This window comes from Triturus cristatus, chromosome 8 (genome assembly GCF_964204655.1).
Source record: "Triturus cristatus chromosome 8, aTriCri1.1, whole genome shotgun sequence".
NCBI classification, from domain to species: Eukaryota; Metazoa; Chordata; class Amphibia; order Caudata; family Salamandridae; genus Triturus; species Triturus cristatus.
Genome location: NC_140591.1, coordinates 1,550,777,920 through 1,550,798,483, shown reverse-complemented (window position 1 = coordinate 1,550,798,483; position 20,564 = coordinate 1,550,777,920). Strand labels below are relative to the sequence as shown.

At 45.7% G+C, this 20,564-nt stretch overlaps 1 protein-coding gene across 1 annotated transcript in view; it reads left to right on the top strand.

Moving 5' to 3' along the window:
- LOC146806121 (protein sel-1 homolog 3-like) overlaps positions 1-20,564 on the top strand; it is a 412,689-nt gene that overhangs the window by 196,024 nt on the left and 196,101 nt on the right. The window contains exons 11-12 of the mRNA XM_085620586.1: positions 13,046-13,251; positions 14,588-14,767. Coding sequence (XP_085476712.1) covers positions 13,046-13,251; positions 14,588-14,767 — 386 coding nt within the window. The remainder of the gene's footprint in view (positions 1-13,045; positions 13,252-14,587; positions 14,768-20,564) is intronic.

Below are 20,564 nucleotides of genomic sequence, written 5' to 3'. Positions count from 1 at the left end.
GGGCTCTGCAGGTAGAGAGAGGATGAGCTGACTGTGGTCTGCCTATGATATGATGTTTATTCCAAGACCAAGATGGTCAGGTGGGTCATATAGGTGTGGAACAGGGTAGGGCTAAGTGAGGACCCTTTGAGGCACCACAGATGATGCCCATGGACCCCGAGGGCACTCTGGATTCTTCCAGTGAGGAAGAATGCTATCAGCTTGTGGGCTCCCCTTTGATTACCCACCTGATGGAGCCTTTTTTAGGAGGGTGTAGTGGAACACGGTGTCGAAAGTTGTCGAGAAGCCGAGGAGGATCAGGGCGGCTGTTTCTCTCTGATCTAGGAGAGTCAGGATGTCATCGGTGGCTGCGATTAGGGCTGTTTCTGCACTGTGATTCAAGAGGAACCCAGATTGGGATGGGTTCAGGTGGTTGTTCTCTAGATAGTTGGTTGGTTGGCGGTTGTATGGTTTTTCCAGAACTTTGTCAGGGAGCTGGGAGATGGGTTGGTAGTTTTCGAGATCTTTCAGGTCTGTGGATGGCTTTTTTAAAAAAAAATTATTCTTTTTGTGGTTTTTTAACACCAACAAAGGACTGGTACATACGAAGCAAAGTCACTGTATGAAAGCGAACCCCCCCCCAATACGTAAAGTGCATATTACATAATACCATTCAACCCATGGTGAAGTGGGGGTCCACGCAGAGCAACACTCCCTTCACAGTTCCCATGCAGTAATGAGGGACCACAGTATACATGAGATACAAACAGATAACAACAGGGATCGGGAGATGGAGAGATCAAGAGTGCCACCCTTAAGAGGGAGAGGCCAGCATTTCCGCCGTCAACTGGGCCATCAGCGTCCGTTTTTCTCTTCTATGTTCCACCATTGGGGAGATACAGATGTCCCCTGTGTACTTATTCCATTTACCCCACTTCCGGTCCCACTTCTTGGGGCAGCCTCGTCCTTTAAATACTGACTTTTCAGCCACCATGGCAGCATCCATGTCCTTTACCCAATCAACCAGGCGTGGGACTGTTCCCACCCCCCAGAGTCGTGCAATATTCCGCTTCGCTATAATGAAGCCCATAGAGGCCCATGCCTGTTCAGCTTGTGTGAAATTGGATGCCCCCAAAATGTTAAGTAAGCATAGGTGAGGAGATAACTCAAGGGATTTGCCTCCTGCCCGCTCTAGTTGTCGGGTGATTTTCGTCCAGTAGTCCTGGATGTGTGGGCAGCCCCATATAATGTGGAAAAAAGTACCCTCCAGGTTGCAATGTCGGAGACAGAGTGGGTCAGGGTGTCTGCCTAGCCGGAATAGGAGTTTGGCATCGAAAAATGCTTGGTGGAGGATCTTGAGTTGGAGAAGTCGCATGCGCACGGGGATGGCCATTTCTCGGGGTGAAGCTAGAGCGTCTTGACACATGTCATCCTCTATCTTCCCCAAATCTCTCTCCCACCCCTCTCTAAGTTTCAACATCGGGTCAGGGAGATTGTTGACCAGCTTCTTGTAGGTGAGAGAGATAGCTTTACGGTCTATGGGATCTAACAACAGGCGGTCCTCCAGAGGGGACGAGTCGGGGAGAGGACTATCTCTCGGCAGAGCGGAGGACACCGCATGGGTGATCTGCAGGTATCTGAACGTCTCTGACGGAGGCAGTTGATAATTGGCTTGGAGCTCTGGAAACGACGCTATCCTCCCCTTAACCCAGATGTCTTTAACTGTGGAGATTCCAATGAAATCCTACTTGTCAAGCCTAGGACAAGCGCTGAGACGACCTAAGATATCGGGCTCCCACAAGGGGGTCGCTTTCGTTAAACGCCCTCTCTACCCTAGTTTTCTGGTGACTTCATGCCAGATCTCGACCATGCGCGCAGTGGGGCCTGTTAAGTGAAGCCTGAGGGGGTTGGTATAGAGTGCTCTGCTGTAACTGCCCCGTCTCAGGAAACAATGATCTGTGCGAAAATTAGGCTCGTTGTGCGGTTCAAACACCCAATGGTTAACTACCACCAATTGGGATGCCTGGCAATACAGTCTGAGATCCGGTAACGCGATGCCCCCATCATACCAACCCATGGTAAGTTTGTTCATAGCGCTGCATGGCGTACGGCCCTCCCATAGTAGTCCCCGCAATAATCCGTCGATTTGGGAAAAATAAGAATCTGGGATCCATATAGGGGTGTTCTGCAGTGCATAGCGAAAGCGCGGGAGTGCTAACATTTTGAAGAGGGACGCACGTCCGAGAAGAGTGAGAGGGAGAGAGCGCCAATGCACAACATCTGATTTGAAACGCTGGAGAGGTCCGGGTAAGTTGTGTTCAAAAAAGAGATCAGTGTCAGGAGTAAAGAAAATGCCCAAATATCGAAAACCCAGAGTAGCCACCGGGATATTAAAGCCCAGAGGACTCGCCGGGGGGGAGCCCCATAACGTGTACATCTGGGACTTAGACCAATTTATCTGATATCCTGAGTGGGTGCCGAAAATGTGAAAAATATGGAGCACCCTTCGCAGCGACCGCGCCAAGGAGGCCAAGTAGAGGAGGATATCGTCGGCATACAACGAGATTCAGTCCTCGTGACTTGCCGTCCACTTAAGCCCATGTATCTCCAGATCACCCGAGACCCACGTCGCGAGTGGCTCCAAGACAAGGGCGAAAAGCAGCGGCAACAAGGGGCAGCCCTGCCTCGTGCCCCGATGAAGCAAAAAAGTGGCGGAGCGATGCTTATTAACGACCACATTGGCTGTAGGATGAGAATACAATAGCCGATTCCAGCGAATAAATTTGGGTTCGAACCCCAGACGGGCCAAAACAGTGAAAAGAAACTCCCACTCAATGGTGTCAAAAGCCATGGAGGCGTCCAACGACAAGAGAACCGCGTCCTCCTCGATAGTGTGAATTCTGCCAAGGACCCCATGCACCCTATGTAAGTTCCGGGATGTATTCCTCCCTGGCATAAATCCGGATTGATCCGGATGGACCAGATCAGCGATATAGTGGAGGAGGTGATTCGCAAGGAGTTTGGCCAGAATCTTAGCCTCCAACATCAAAAGGGATATAGGGCGATACGATTTGCACTCCTCAACAGGTTTATTAGGTTTGTGTATAACCACAATAGCGGCAGTGCGGATCTGTGAGGGCAGAGCACCAGATTCAAAACTTTCAGTGTAGAGGTTAAGCAAGTGGGGAGCCAATACTGTAGACATGGGCTTAAATAGCTCAATGGTAAGCCCGTTAGGGCTCATAGCCTTCCCGGAACGAACATCCTGTATGGCTTTCTGAACCTCCAACACAGTAATGTCTGCCTCCAGGGTCTCTCTGTCCTGTGGAGAAATGGTAGGAATATCGAGCATAGCCAAGAGGTCTGCCACAAAGGAAGCCTGAGAGTTGGGAGAGCTAGTGTACACCTCTTCAGAATAACTGGCAAATATGTCAGCTATGCTTTGGGGGTCAGTAATTAGGGTACCCTCTGAGTTTGCTATCACGCGGACCCATCTGGCAGCCTGTTCCCACCGTTCAAGCCACGCCAAGAGCTTATCTGTCTGTTCCGCCTGCTCATAAATCCTATGTCGGGAGGCTAGTGAACGCGCCGCCCCCTCATCAAAGAGAAGCTTTCGGTAGTCTTGTCTCTTCATTGCAAGACTGTGACGTGTATCAAGGTCAGAATATCGGGCAACCGACTCCTCCAGACTCAAAACCTCGGCCTCTAATTCTAATAGTCTCTTGATACGCTCAGCCCTGTGTCCTGCCATGAGTGACAGAGCCCTGCCCTTAATGACCGCCCCAAAGGCCCCAGACAGCGTCATAGACAACGTTTTCTGCAAAATAATACTCGGTGTCCTTGCGGAGTGCATCCCTAATGTGTGGAATTTTCAATGCCCACGGGTGTATGGAGATAGAGCAGGGGCGTCCCCCACTGTGAGAGCCCAGAGTAGCCAGAACGGGGGAGTGGTCAGAGATCCCACTGGCCAGGCAATCGGACCTAGTGAAAAGCTGACCATCTGGGCATGAGTAAATAGATAATCTATCCTCAACTGACTACCATGCACCCCGGATTGGAATGTAAAACGGGTGTATGATGGGTTAAACCACCGCCAGACATCCACCACCCCCAAAGCATTAGCGAACTTGGACAGTTGTGATCCTCTAGATGAGTCCCCTCGGGGAGGAAGGCGGTCCAGAAAGCCATCCATCGTGAGATTGAAGTCCCCACCCAGCACCAACACCCCGAGTGGCAGGTCAAGCAACAGGGTCCCTAAGTCATGTAGCGTCAGAAGCTGCTGCCTGGGGGGGGGCGTAGACAGAGACGACGTTGACAACACGCCCTTCCCAAGTGCCTGAAACCGCAGCGTATCTACCCTGGGGGTCAGTCCAGGTGTCATGAATAATGTAGGGACAACCGTTCCGAAGCAACACCCCCACCACCCTGGAGCCCGAGGTAAAGCCAGAGTGGACCACCATTGTGTACCCTTTCCTGTTCGGAGCGCCACAGGAGCTCCCTATCAGGTGTGTCTCCTGCAATAACACTAAGTCAAGCTCACTGCGCTTCACGTATTGTAACACAATGCCCCCCTTGATTTTGTCACTTAATCCATTAACATTCCAAGTTGACAAAGTAAGTGTCTGACCAGGTGGCATCACTCCAATCTAGAGTGCGTCAGGTGGTGACGGATAGTCAAGCATGGGTGTGAACAGCCTAGGCGGATATCCCCAAGGCCAGTGACGAGTGAGTAAAGTCGGGGGTAGAGAGATAGACAATATCATGTACCGGTACAGAACAAAACCACAACAGAACCAAATAAACTATGTGAGGCAAGAGCAGTAGAGAAAAACCTACGGCCAACGGGGGTGAGCCAACCACTCCATCCGTCGCCATTTGCATTCGAGACCATTCAAGAAAGACATGACTAGACAAAAGCAATGCTAAAAAGAACACCCCAAAACGAACCCTCCCCACATTCCCAACCTGCATTCCCCCAACCCCCCACCCTGCCTCCCTGCTTTGCGGTAACACAACCTCCCACTCCCAAACTAGCAGAGTGCCTATCGTCCACCCTTCCAAGAACTTACGGGGCCGTAGGGCCGAACCAAGCACACATCCCAAAGGAATCTATTTCTATCCCCAATACTGAGCCAGAACGGCCAAACATAGTTCAATTAAGAGCAATGTCGAGGGCAAAGCACACACCCCACCACCCCACAAACAGTCAGTGGGGGAACAGGCAGGAATTAGGTCCAAAAAGACCGGTTGGACAGTCCACCTACAGTTGATGCATAGCAGACGCAACATAGGCGGTTGAATGAGACCCCAATGATCCCTGTCCGCCTATAGTCAAGACGCCCCCCCAAAGGAAAGGCATACAGACCAGTTAATCGGCACCACCCGAAGCCTCCATCCGGCCTGTTTGCGGCGAGCTACCACCAGAAGCCCGGGTATCATCGGCCATCCTTCCCCCCCGGGCATGGTGATTGCGGCGGCCCGCCGTTCGCCATTCCTCCAGCCAGTCTCAGGCCTCCTCCGGAGTGGACAAGAACCAGGATTTCCCTCCCGACTCCACCCTCAACTTGGCCGGGAACATCATTGCGTACTTCAAGTCCTTGTCTCTGAGCGCCTTCTTGACCTCCAGGAAGCTTTGTCGTTGCCGTTGCACCTTGCGGATGAAGTCTGGAAAAAGGTGATGTGACTATTCTGGAATTCCACTGGCGGAGCGGAACGGGCACATTGCAGGATAACATCTCTGTCTCGGAAGTTAAAGATTCGTGTGAGAAGCGGCCGCGGGGGGGCCCCAGGCCTCGGTTGACCACGGGTACCCGGTGTGCCCGCCCCACCGATAAGAAGTTGGAGAGTCCGCGTGGTTTGAGGTAGGTAGTGATCAGATCTTTCACGAAGAGGTCTGCAGACGGCCCCTCCGCGCGCTCCGGCACACCGATTATACGGACGTTGTTGCGTCTGGAGTGCCCTTCGTAGTCATCCAGCTGAGCCACCAATTTTGCGGCGTGCGTTTGGAGGTCCTCCACCTTCCTCTGCAGCTCGGACGTATCTTCCACCAGGGCGGTCGCCTTGATTTCGACATCTTATAAGTGGGAGTTCATGTTGCGCATATCTCCTCTGATGAGAGACACCTAAGTGGAGACCGTGTCAATCCGTGACTCCAAGGACATGCGGACAGTAGTGATGGCATCAAGAATGTCCTGCAGTGTCGGGGGGTCTCTATAGTACCGCTGTGCAGGAGTCATCAGCACCGGATATCTGAGGCCAAATAGCGTCCTCATGTGTCGACCGCAGCCCGATCAGCCCGGGCCCAGAGAACAGACACGGATTTGTGTCGCCGGTCACCGCTTTTGCAGCGTCGCGGTTCCGGTGTAGCACCGATCCGGTTGCGCGGGCCGCGCGGGATCCCCACGGAGATCAAGGTCATAGTCCGTTGCCGCACCACCCTCCCAGCAGCGTGGGGCAAGGGCACCAACCTCACTGCACTCGCTCCCCGGCCATGTCCGGCAATAATGGAGGCCTCCACCGGCGTCTCCGCCGATGTTCAAAGCTTTATATAAAGAATTTAATGCATTTACAAAAGATATGTCATTGGGAAAATTTGCGGCAAAGCATATAGTCGTAAGTATAAAGAAATGAGTACAGTCTTCGGTGAAATACAGCATAGATCCGCCTTCTAAGAGTGGGAAAAGGGGAGTCTCATCACCCATTAAAATCGACAACCTTTTATAGGACTTTAGACAAAGACAGTCATACATTCTACATGGGTACACGTTTCTCAGTATATGGACCAATAGAGAATAAATAAGCAAGAAGAAACATTTTACCATAGCATACATTTGGAGATTCTCTCACGGTAGCAGTACATTGAATATGCCGACGTTCTCACTGTTAGTTCGTCAGTTCAATAGAACCCATAGCCCGGGACAGCTGAAGTGTCCTTGGTACACAGCAAGAAGGTCTCTGGGAACAGTTTTCAGTTTATTAGTGAGAGTCTTGCAATTCTATATTTGAAATGAAAACAACTGCAACAGTAACACGTGATCTTGGTGACATCAGTAGAAGATGGAGGACAGGGTGAGCACAACTCGAGTTAGCATAAGCCCAAATGGCGATGCATATAAAGTGAAAGGAGATCAGCTCCCACACATACATAGTTTCATCATTTAAAATAGACAACGGTATTTGGGTGTAATTTGAAATGAGCTTTTCCCAGTGCTATTTACGGTCTGCTCTAGCAAAGAACTACGGAGCAGAATTGCACTAAACATGCGATAAATATCGAACGTTGGACCTTCTTATGATTTGGTGACAATCTATTTGGCGGCTTTAGAGAAATGTGTTAGTTGAACTCTAAAGGATTAATATAGCCTTAGAGTCAGACGTAGTGGGCTCTACCGGCCATTAAAGGCCCGCTCCAGTGTTAAAGGCCCAAACCGAAGGCGAGGGCCTTTAACAAGGGAGCGGGCCTTTAATGGCCGGTAGAGCCCACAACGAAGGGCTCCAAGGTTATTAGAACATTCCGCCCCTAAGAGGGCAGAATGTTCTAATTTGTAAAACAAAGGCTTCACTCGGGCTCAGTGAGGCAATAGCTGTGAACAAACATTGGAATGTTGATGCTCCAGGCTTCTACCGGCCATTAGAAGCCCGGAGCACATTGTCTTCACTGGAGTGCTCAACATTTCAATTTTGTAATATATTTTGATAACTGGCTTAGTGAGCAGCCGACAACAATGGTTTGAGACCTCATTTTGATCTCGAGTACAAATATGAGTGTCTGAGACATTTATCTTTCCCGTCGTACTGGGGTTTTTCAAATATTTCGAGAGCAATTGAATTGCCACAATCTGTCAATGACTGGAAATTTTCCTCCAACTGACATCACGCAATGCAAGAATTTTAAGCACCATTCTTATACCTTCATGTGTGAAAAGGTGTTTTTAGCAGGCTTACCTCAACCGGAGGGGAAATCAGGGGCCATTCTTAAATGCCCTTTTTCTACAGCACAGTTTATAAATGAAGAGTAAGTTTTAGAAACCTGACCAGGACCACAAAGAAGAAGTCGGAAAAAAATAACACTAAGCAAATAAATGGGCCTGTGGCTATTGGTAATGTCATGAACATCGTATCTGGATTGTGTGATTTTCATATATGTCTTTTTAATATTCCCAGGCTGGACTGGGGAACCAAATGCAGCCCTGGCAAAAATTCTCAATCCAGCCCCGCTGCCTTTGTATCCTTGCGCCGTCTCTCTCTTTCCAAACATTCATTCTCTATCTTGCCTGCTCTATTCTCCATCTCTTATTGGTTTCTCTCTGCCTTCCCCTCCCTCCCTCCCTCTCTTTCTCTCTCTCTTTAAGCTCCCTATGCTGCTGCGATTCATTTTAGGGAGCTGGGAGAAATGACAGAGGAGCAGCCGTGGGCTTTCAAAACTGGTCTCCAAGTGCTCCAGCCCATTGGGAAATGCCCGGTGGAATCAAAGGCCTGTCAGGCCCTGTATATTCCCCAAATGTCCTGTTTCTTTCCCACACTCAACTCATAGACACCCTGGAATATATTAGCAGGACTAAAAACTGCTTCTGTAGCTTCAGAGTTTTGCACACCAGTGCTGTGCAAAAGTGAACACTGTGTAGAAAGAATGCTACCTCCACTATGCTTATATGCATCTCCTTTTTACCTACTGAATTCCATGGATTCAAATCTGCTTTGCTTGCGCTCAGTGAATAACTCGCATGATGACCCTGATACACCTTGATATTTTTGGACATTGTTTCCATCCTGATTTTTTCCTCCACCTCTGGAATCCTTTGCAGTACCGAACGTTGGCCTCTATATGCAGCACTGAGCACCTTTTCTCAGTGCTTCATTTGGAAAAAAAGAAGTGGAACCCATTGCTCCCAGCAGCGCTGCCAATGACAGTACTATCACTACTAAACATCACACTCATACAAGTGGGACAATTCAGACTTTCAAGATACAGTAAAATGGCTGACACATGCCGCCCAAGCTATTCGTGTAGTTTTAGGTGGCAGGTGTGAGTGATTTTAATGTATATTTAATTATTAAACAACAGCAATTATGCTCCACAAAAAAATAAGACAAACAACGCCACCATGTGCCAGGCTGTCATAAGAGCATGTGTTGACAATACATTGCCAGTGCTGAGCACTGGAAACAACCGGCTCACTTTAAGCACTGCCCTTTCTTCTAGTGGGGTGGCAGGCATTTTCTAGAGGACCCCCAACCTCATGTGTGCAGGCTACCCTTTGAGGTTATAGCTAGTGGAAATAGCACTCAAGGGGAGGTGAAAGCACTGCAGACAATGTGTTTCAGCTGGTTTGGAGGGTGGGTACTCCGCTGCAAACGTGATTGATAGCCCATCCTCCTAATTGCAAGTGCATTGGGATATCATATAATACACTTATAAGAACTATGCCCAGGATGAGCATAACGTCATGCCCATCTGGGCAAGGAAACTGAAGAAGCAAAACTGCTGATCCTCTGGGACTTCATCAGGAAAGAACCCATCTGTTAATGAGCATCCAATCATAGCCTGTGCCCTCAGGCCTTAAATCAGAGGCTCGGAAAAACGTAATCAACCTCTAAGTCAAAGAGTTGCACCAGAACAGGATTGTAAATATTTCTGTAATTCTGCATTTTTTGCTCTCGAAATAAATTATCCAGGTAAATGCTGGTGGAAGTTGGGGGTGGGGAAAATACTGCATATCCGCAGCTTGAAAAGGAGGAAACGTGGAATGATAGCGCTGTCCCCCATTCTGAAGGGCAGAATTCGGAATGGATATAAAACCACATTCGGTAAATACTGCAACCTGCTGCATCAGTATTTAGCAGGTGCTGTGGTACTAAACGCATTATTGGGGTGCTCAGAATGAGGACTCAATACCATCCAAGCAATACTGCCGAGACAATCCTGTCTACTCTTCAAGCCAGCAATGGCCTCTCATTCTTTCAAGGCCAATGGGTCCTTTTGTTCCAAACCCTTGTCTGAAGCCTCCTTTTACTCAGGAAACATGCAGCTGGGGATGGGCTCTTGAGATGGAACAGCCTCAACCACAGTCAAGAGCTCCCAGCGATATTCCCGTGAACCAGGCACCAAACTTTGTACCACGTAAGGCGGCGCACTCTACTCTAGTGAGTGGAGGGTTTCTCTGCCATTTCCACCAGTGGATCAAGATAGCCAGTGATCCATGGGTCCTTTCTGACATGAAGAATGACTTTGCTATGAATCTGCCAAAGCCTTCTCCATTCAGGCCAACTTTGCTCCACCCTAAATCCCATGAACGTTTGTACACAATAGAGAAGCTCCTATTTGAAGGAGCAATCAAGGTCACCATCCCCAGAAAGCGAAAAGAACTATCTAGGATTCTAGATTAATCAGATATGCTGTGATTGCCAAAGCAATGCAAACCTAAAGGGGGTATGTATATGTTCACTCTATTGTGTGTGTATGTGTGTATTTACATATGGGTGGGCATGTATAGCCCATGCTGTGAGCACCAGATCAGTCCTCATAGTATGTGTAAACCCTGACAGAGCCAAACAGCAGTGCTTAATTTGGTACTGCCATTGGCAGTGCTGGCAGTGCAATGGCCGGTTCAAGCTGCAGTGTCCTCTGACGAGGGCCCTGGCGCTTATTTTTTAGGTCGAGTGTGAGCCAGAGTGCAAGCGCTGCTCTGCAAAGACCTAGGCTAGTTCAGTATGGAGAGGAGCTCCACCCACTCACCCGCCCATATTTTTAATTGGCTTGTGTGTTTGACCTTTGTAAATGCTGTCTTCTGATTCATTATGAGGCTTGTTAGTCCCTCCTTATGATGACAATGTCGTCATTTGTATCCTCCCATGGCTACTGGCCCCTTTACTTGCTTGTTTCACGGGGCATGTACTATTTTCTTTATTGTGTTTCTCCATTAGGTGGACGTGCTTCGCTTACGTTTAGCGGCCCCGCCTGCTTTCACTTTTGAAACAGTCTGGATTCCGTTTGTGCTTCTTCCCCCTCCACCCTCCCTCCCATGCCTTCTTTTCCCCTCCCCACCCTCACTCATGTTGTCCGTGCCTTCTCTCCCCGTCAGCATTTGGTGACACCTCATTCTCTTCACTGTACACTGCAAATGCCATCATTGTGCTCCGTACCAGGAGTTGGGACAGAGCAAGGGCTTGTGCAGTCGGTGTAATGGGCTCCGCTAAGGCAAGGGTTCAAGCCCCAGCAGGAGTGGCGAGGTGATCCTTTTTGCCGTGTAGCGCTCGTGGTAGAAGAGGCCAATCGGACCCCCGTGATTTTGGTAAATTGTGCATCCCCCTACACCCCCTTCCCTCCCGAACTGCTGGGATGTTCTGTCCCGTTGACTCTGGGCGGCACTGTTGAGTCCTCCAGGTTTTTGTGAGTACGACAGATGGGCATGATGGGGGAAACAAGGGTGCTCACACCATTCTTTTGTGTACTGATTAATGTTAAATTTGGCCTCCGTGTAGACTGTACGTCTTGAGTTGTGCAGGGAGTGCATGCGCATTGCTGGCAGGTTTTCAATGTGTGCCAGACTTTAATAAAAGGTGCAATGTGGTTGATTTATTTATGGGGTAGTCTTGCGTGAGCCTTTTGAGCACACCGGCCGGGCGTCATGGGGGGAACAAGGGTGCTGTGTTCATTCATTTGTGTGCGGCATAAAGTTAAATTTGACCGCTGTGTTCACTACGCATCATGAATTGTGCAGCACGTTGCATGCGGGCCGTTGGCGAGTGTTGTTTCGAGTATTTCAATCTGATACTTGATATAATAAAGGGCGCAATGTGGTTGGTTTATGGTGGGGTCTCGACGGCTAGGTGGGCTTTGTTCATGGAACCGCAGGTAAGGGGGCATAGGGGCTGGCTCGGGTCATTTGTCCTGGGTGTGCACCCTGGGGGCAATTGGGTGTATTTCGCTTCGCAAAAATGGAGGACCCAGGACCTTATGGTATTTTTGGCTGGCTAGATGACACACTGGTGGGCATTAGGGTCAGAGCTGCCGCCATTGTGACCGGGGACCCAGGTTCGAGTCCTACCCTGGTGTCTACTCCCAGTGATCTCACCTGTTGGTGGGTAGGAGTACTAGCCCGTGCGGGGGGCAGCCCCATCGCTTATTCAAATGTTTGCCTGAAGGGTTGAGTCCTTGCCTCTTTGTGTATTTGAATTTTCCTCCCTCAGGTTTGTTTACTTACGTACATATTTTTGGCTGCAAATGTGAGTCACCGCTGTCACATCTTTCTGTGCAAGGTGAGGAAAGTAACATACTAAATGACTGAGTACAATATTTTGTTTAAAGGACAATAATAACATTGAGAACGAGATAATGAAGGGTATGTCACTGTCTGCTGCTTTCCTGAGAGCAGAGCCTAAATAAACAAGCATTTGCAATGCAATAGATCTCGCATTTACATGAGTTTAAGCTATTGGCATTGTAAATGACAATGCGTTTTAGTTATGTTTCAAAATAAATAAAAGGCATTGTCATTTACAATGCCAATAGCTCAAACTCACGTAAATGCGAGACCTGTTGCATTGCAAATGCTTGTTTACAAATTAATCACCGCCAGACAAACACTATCTTTGTAAGGACCAGTACGTTAGGAGGACGGGTCCCGATAGTGTGTTCAGGTACTTTTGAGTGAGTGTATCAAAAAACTAAAAGTGCAGTTATATTTGCCTCGGTCCGCTTTATAACTACCCAACTATCTAAGTGCGCATGGAGTTATGATAGCAAATACACCCTCCATTACGGTCAATGGCCGGTCATCAAAATAATGGGTATGTTATGTTGTGTGTGTGTGTGTGTATGTACATCTTTGCAAAGACATAGGTGACTGATTGACGGCCCATCGGCTTTGAGTATGCTTCAATGATGGTTTGGCTTGTTATGCCATTTTGTAGATGGTTTCTTAAAGAAATTCAATTCCTAACAGTTACTTTGAAATATATGCAAGCTACATTAAGAGGTGGTTGAAGCTCATGATGGCTCACCTCTTGGCTAAGTGCTAGTCTTGAAGATATTCCTTGGATTTTTTCTCCAATTTCGTGTCTGCAGGTAACTGGAAGATTAATCTTGAGTCTCTCGGCCGAGCTCTTTACCAGTCCTTCGAGAAGCAGGCGATGACTCAACTGGGAGTGGCCCACTTGAAGGGATGGCTGCCTCTTCTGCTGCAAGCCGCCTGCTTGGGCTTTCACCCCTCCTTCTTCCTTGCATCTGTTCTTTATCAGACCGGCCTCGGCGTCAAAGTGGACACCACAAAGGTAGTGTTTGCATAACTTGTAAAACCCGTATACTCCCACTCAGGGGGTATAAGACTTTGAACATTGGGTTAACCTGGATCAAAATTACTTGTGGTGGCATTTTTTAGGACAGCATGTGGACAATGGTGCTTTTTAAAGCATAGTGGGTCTGTAACATTTGCCTCAGCTTGAAGTCTTTTTTTAATACACATGTAACCAACAGATAGAGTAAAGACTTAGTCCCCACCTGCACAGGTTCTACAGAAGCATGACTGCCACATGCTCATCCGAAAGGGAAGATGGTCGGGCTGGAGATCCATCCCCTGTTCTCGTCAGTGTGCCCTTCTGTCGAGTAAGGATAGAATTTGGAGGACTACAGACAGGATGCAGGACAGAAGAAGCATGCTGATCAATGGGATCATCTATGTTTTTTACTCTATAACGTTGAGACCTAAGACTTAAATGCCCCATATCCCTAGTCTTAAACACAACCTCTGCATCTTGGGCGCTCGTAATGAGACCCTCAGTAGTAGAGACTCTATAAATAAGGTGAGCATGTAAAATGGAAATAGCAGCACAAGTTTCATATGACCTAGACACCAGCAAGTGTGCTTGTTGCTGGGTGGACATGCATGTAAACACTAGTGAGGAAGATCAGATGAGACCTAGACGAGAAGTACAGAAGGTGGAGTGGAGAAGAAGAGTGATGTAGAGGAGGAGAGGAGACGTAACCTTCATATGATGTTGAGAAAGATCATACAAAGAGACATCAGAAGAGTGAAGGGGGAGAAACAGGTAAGATCACATAATAGTTATAAAGGAGAAGTCATCAGGACAATTAACAGCCTAGTTATGGAGTTGAAGGAGTAACTTGAAAATCTGCAAAGAAAAAGCAAGTTTAATGTGGATAGGAAGAATCTAGGAGAACATCAGTCGCAGTGCAAAACTCAATTCGGCCTCAAAGCAGTCGTGTACAAAAAACACTAAATACTTTATGACTTGGCTCTAGTACAATTTGCCCTCTCGATACTGAAACATTACCTGAGAGAATGCAAAAAATTATTGAAATCTGCAACACCAGAGTGATCAATAGTAATTTGCTGTGATGGACATTACTATCTTGGCCAAATTCAAAGTTATCCTGTCTCCCTAAATATTGTGTTTGCCTGACTGCTGTAAAAAGTACTCACAAGGGTGAAGTTGCTTAGTGTTCTAGGAATCTCATTCCCAGTGTGTGTTCACTACATTTTGCTTTGATGAAGCAGTTTGCTGATACATCTTGAATGTTTAATGTGCCCAATGTGTGTTGCAGTGCATTAGTCATGTCCCTCATTTCACTCCTTCGGATCACTTACAGGCCCTTCGCTTCAGCTTGATTTCGGCTCAGGCGGGTGAACGTCTGTCCTTGATGCGGTTGGGTCACAAGCACCACCTGGGTACAGATGGGTTCCCGGTGGATTATGACTTGTCGTATGGCTACTACTCTAATATAGCTAGGAAGACTATGGAGGACAGGCTAAATCCCAACAGAGATCAGGTAAGATTCCTCAATATATATTTTTTTATGGACTTAACTCCATTGTAGGGTGAGATAAACCCTCCCCATCGTCGCCACCACAAAACTCACAGGACCTTTTCTTGATTCTAATCATTGACACTGCTGCCACAATCCTTGCATGACCTAAGAGCCAGCACCTCCAATGACAACATGTAAGCTGCGCTTAAGAACTCTGCCCACTGGATGGATGGCACCACCAGCCCCCCCCCCCCTTCAGTCTTCAGTTATGAGCTTGTTCATCCAACACTCTCCCCCTATCCAGTCCATTTTCTAGCTTTATACTGCAGTAGAATGTTCTGGAATCTGTGTAGAGCATTTATAAATGCAATCACAAGCGTACGTTCTAATCAAAAATAAGAATGTTTGCCATTAAACAAAATACATTGTCCTCTTATTATCAGGTCTCAGCCCTGCAGTGCTTAATTTGTAAAAGTCTAAGTGCTAGGACCCTTCTCAGGAGGCCACTGCAGCCTGAACCACCTATCGATCCCTGCAAGCACTGCCAATGACAGTAACCCTCACACACTGTGACAATTCATACTATTCCAGGCCCCCAAAGCTATAAGAATGGCTTGGGTTGCAGGTATTATTTAGTTTTAATATAGAATGCATTATTAAACACTGTTGTTGTGCACATCTCAAAATTTGAAAGACAGTGCCACCATGTGGTGGGCTGTCATTAGTGCTGGTGTTCAAAATTAAGCGCCGTTGCCGAGGACCAAAACCCACTGGCTCAAATTAAGCCCTGCAGGCCTGGTAGTAGGTCGCAGAGTGTAATTGTATGCTGTTGAGCAGAAGTGAAAGGGAACGATAGACAGGACTGCAATTTAAGTGTATACTTTGCAAATAGCTTTTCTCTATTATTTGCTGTTTTCACAATTGCTTTATTCGAAACTGACCGCTCTTATTTTGTTTGTTAAGTTATTAACAGTTTTTAGTATTTCAGAAACGTTCATGTCCCCTTATCACTCCACAGGTTCCGAATGACTCAACATCCTCCAACATAAAAACAGTCTGAAATGTCATGGTCTTTAACTAACATAAAATAGATAGTAGTGGGCAGAACTTGAAGAGTTTAACTCCTTGGAATTCTGCAGAGTTACATGAAAACTCAGCGAGATTCTGCGGAATTCTGTGAATGGGCGGAAATCAGCACATCGCGCTACTCGCGCTAATTTTTGGCACCTGGAGCTTGTGCCGCTCTGTAAAATCAGCATGAAAGGTACCATGCAGCGTGCCAGAGGGTGCAGTTTCTTTGCTGCTGCTTGAGTAGATTTTCTACTCGAACAACAGCTTTCTCACTGCGAACGATCGCTATCACCCCCGACAGCCCTCATTGGGATAATGTCTCTGGGTGCCCTTCCTGGGCTCGAAAATCACGCTGGGGACGCCAATTCTTGCTCGCCAACTCAGCTGTGCGTGAGAGCACTGCAGTTGGCGGAATTTGGCCAAAACACTGCCAACTCCGCCAGCAGAGCGAAATGGATTGCCCACCCCTAAAATAAACCCAATTCTTTTTCTTTTTCCTTAACTTTTGTTCTGTCATATCCTTAACACAAATGTGAGGAGATCACTGCATTACAAAGACTGCAGTGGTGTTGGGTTTAGTGAGCAGAACAAACATGACCACCGACTCACTGGTACAAAAGCAATATTTTTAGCAACCAAATAGTGTCAAAATGCCCTTTTTGAACTGCGAGTTGATTTAAGTGTTGGTGCAAATATTGACAAAAAGTTGCACTGCTGCAATCTTTGCCATCAATTTAATCTGGAAATATTAATGCGTCAAGACTGGTGCAATCCATGTAATCTGGTTTTAGTCTGCCTAAGGCCCCCTCAGTGCAAAGCTGGTGATGGAAATAGTTCTGGCAGTCATTTCACCCAGAATTTATTATGCTGGGTAGCACTCTCTCAGAAATGTTGTGTCAACAAATAAAAAGGTGTTGCATCAGCCTTTCATGGTCTTCTCTTGCCAGTATGCCCTGGTAACTCATCCAGCCTTTTCATATCACACACATTTATTCTATTGTCATGTCATGATTAACTATAGAGTAATGTCAAAGAATAAATACTGCCATTAATAACATAGGACAACAACTGCAGATAGAAGTTTGTCTCATTCTCATAAATGTAAGAATCAGTTCAAATCTAGATGTAAGGTATGTACATGGTTATAACTAAACTGGATTACTGCAGTGAGAAAGGAGGCTATAAACCTGGAAGGAACAGAATAAACCTACTTGTGAGATAAAAAACTGCATGCGGTAATAGGTTAGAGGGAGAAAATGGATGAGAAGGATTTGTGTTAGAAAGATTGTAAAGCATCTAGCAGTAACAAAGCAATAGCTAAAAAGTCAAAATCCAGCACAATGAAGATCACACAACGAATTAAAAAACGAAAGAAAAATGTAAAGGGTAAAGTGATGGGGTAGATAGTGGTTACAGAACAGTAGGTGCTTTCCTGGTAACAATAATAATTAGTTTGAATTCTGTGTAAGGGGAGAGGCTGATGAGTCCAGTTCAAATATTCTGAATCAGAGGTAATAAAGTATGATGCAATTTCATAGCAAGTAGGATCTTTAGGTGATCTTGAAAAGTATGCAAGTCTTTGGATAGCACTCTGGAGTTTAGTCCAGAAAAATTAGGATTCAATCCAGTATAGGAGTTTGTATGTTTTTGTCTCAGACTGGAAGGGTGCAAGGGTAGGGGTGGAGAGGCTTTCCTTTAGCCTCTTTAAGTTGCAAGTAAGAACTTTCTGTTATTGGTGTTCTTGTTGGACCAGGCTGCTAACTTTTTGGGAGTTTGTAATTGGATTTGGCTAGTTGTAGTATGCTCAATACTCCAGTGAGTTTCTCATTGGCCTGATAGAAAACATCTCTGGGGTCACAGTTAGGAGACATGTTAAACTAAATGGAGTGGGTTTTAGTTCAGGTGTTTATGGCCAATATAATTTATTTCTCTTACAATAGTCAAGACTTTGCAGTTCTTATTCAGCAGACACTGGAATGTAAGTAGGAAGAAGAGGTAATCCAACCAGTACACAGGAAGGGATTGTGAATCGGGTTGTTGTCTTTTTTTTAAATCACTAGATTTAATGTATAAGTTTTCATTTGTGGTGGCTAGTTGTAATATTGTAGATCATTCTACTGGAGAAACTATTTCAGATGGGAGGTATATGAGTCTGTCATCTTATTCCAAGGGGAGTTAACGTTTTTGAAAAATATGTGCTTCCAGGATAATAGGAACTGAGTTGTTATAAAGTTAATAATTTTCCCAACTATTTTGCCTTGTGAATGATATACAATTTGTAGTCTCATTAGCATAAAATTGGACTACCTTATGTCCATGGTAAAAACTTAGAAAGTAGAAAAGGAGTGGCAATTTGCTACAACACATATCAGAGTTTTTGGATGTAATGGTATATGCGGCCGCCAATTTTCTCAATTCATTCCTGGTGTAGGGTCTTGTAGCCAAGGCTCTCAGTAAGAAGAAATGGACAAACAAGGTTTCAGTGAGTTTAATGGTATTCTGATTTTGGTCCAATAGTAGAGGAGTGATGGGTGCAGAATTGGAATCTTTGGTGTTAGTTCATAAGGGTGACTCTGATGTGCTAGCTATCATAAATGGAAGAATTGGTATGATAGTTGTCAATGGCAATTACTGTGATCTAAAATTCAGTTTAATGAGCATTTGGTTGGTGATGGTAGAAGTAGAGACAAACCTCAAGACGAGGTTTATAGGATTATTTAAAATGTGATCTTTTCATGCCTTGTGTTATTTCTTATTCACAAGGATGGTGCATAGAGTGTGTGGCCAAATGCAAGTATTAATTTGAGATCTTTTAGTTATCTTTGAAAGTTAACAAGGACAAGACAGGCTAGAATAGTTTTACTCAGTACTTGATGAGGGAGCAGAGGGTCAATAAAAGCAAGAAACTGGAACATGGTGACATGGCCTCAGATAACCTGAATGTACATTCTGTAATTTCAGCAGGGCATTGTAAATAAGTGCTATTTCCCTTGTGTTTGCTTCACAGTTGAAGTTAAGATCATTTCTCAGATGGGTTCCAGAGTCCAATCATAGAGTACTGACTGGATTAGGGAATGAAACCAAAGGAGAGAGGGGGGTTGTGAATCAAGATCTGTTGAGGGAGGCAGAAAGGTTATTGAGGTGGGTGATGAACATGAAGAGGGGCCGTACTATGATGTATGAGAGAGGGGTTAGTCTTAATTGAGTTCATTATTTACAAATGGTAGTAGTGGTCTAGTTGGTAGCACATCACTCTCTATGTGCATTAGGTTTGACTGTACAGTAGTGGTGCCCCTCAAGGTCAATAATTTACACCTCACTACCTAAGGTATAATTCACTATGGTTCAAAAGGACATAGTGGAAATGTCAAAAACTGAAATTAGACATCGGCACTCAAACCAGTTCAATTTTGATTCATACAAAAATGTTTTTTATTCAAAAAGATATACACCAAAGAATATATTTACTGTTCAGTGTACTTGGCACATCAATCAAATACATTTAAGTCATATATTTGAAGACAGACTCTGCATACTGATGCAACTTGCAAATAACAGGGGCATACTATAGCCCGAGCTTCGCTGACTGAATACCTCAATTACTCTTCACAGATTTCCATTGTATCAATTATCTGAAAACATGGGGAATTACTTTAAATATGGAGACATATATCTTCCTTGAAAGCCTTTTTCTTCAACAACAGAAATCTTATTGAAGGATTACACATTCTTGCTGCAAGATCTAAAACGTTTATGGAATATTTCTGAGAACTCAACGAATACCTTGCCAAGCTTTGAAAAAGTTTCATGGAAACGAAACACGTGTCGGCTGCCGGTTCATCGCTAAAGTGGAAGGACTAATGTATCAAGCATTCCATCAATGCTATACAACACTGTCTGTCTTCTTACATATGACTTAAATGTATTTGATTGATGTGCCAAGTACACTGAACAGTAAATATATTCTTTGGTGTATATCTTTTTGAATAAAAAACTTTTTTGTATGAATCAAAATTGAACTGGTTTGAGTGCCGAGGTCTATTTTCAGCTAATTGAGTTCATACTGGGGTCAGCTGCATTGCTGGAAGATATTGACGGAGGAGCATGTCACAGGCATGATCCAAAGAAAACGAAGAATCATATAAGATGAAGCATTCAACATATCAGACTGAGGAGGATTTGGAAGATCATCTAGAAGGAGAGACAACATGGAGACTGATTTCAGCAGACTGAAACATGGTCTTTGTTGTCGTATATTCTTATGTGAATATCACAACTTTGGTCATCAAATCCAGAGAAGAAGAGCTTTCTACCAAAAGGGAGTATTGAATTACTTGATATGTTGAAAAATGTACTTAAAGAGGACATCCAGAAGATGGAGGATAGGCTTATTTTTGACGATTTAGAGTGATAGTATGTATCCACTATGAGCTATTAGGAATAAGATTATATGATTGTATGTTTGAAATTCCTTAATGCATTGATAGCGAGCTGGTAAACATTTGTATTCAAGTGTGGTGTTGTCTGATACTGTTGGAGTGCCTTTGTAAAGAGTGGAGTAGTTTTAGAGTTGATGGTCGTGTCAATGGAGTAATGGCTAGGAAACTTTCACGGAAGGGTGGCAGAAGTCTGGGGAGGCAGTTTTCCTTCTGTATGCTAACATAATATTGATGTCGCAAAAGCAATGTATATGCCCACAACAAACATTTGTCAATTTAGAAGAGAATAGATCTACACAAGAGAAACC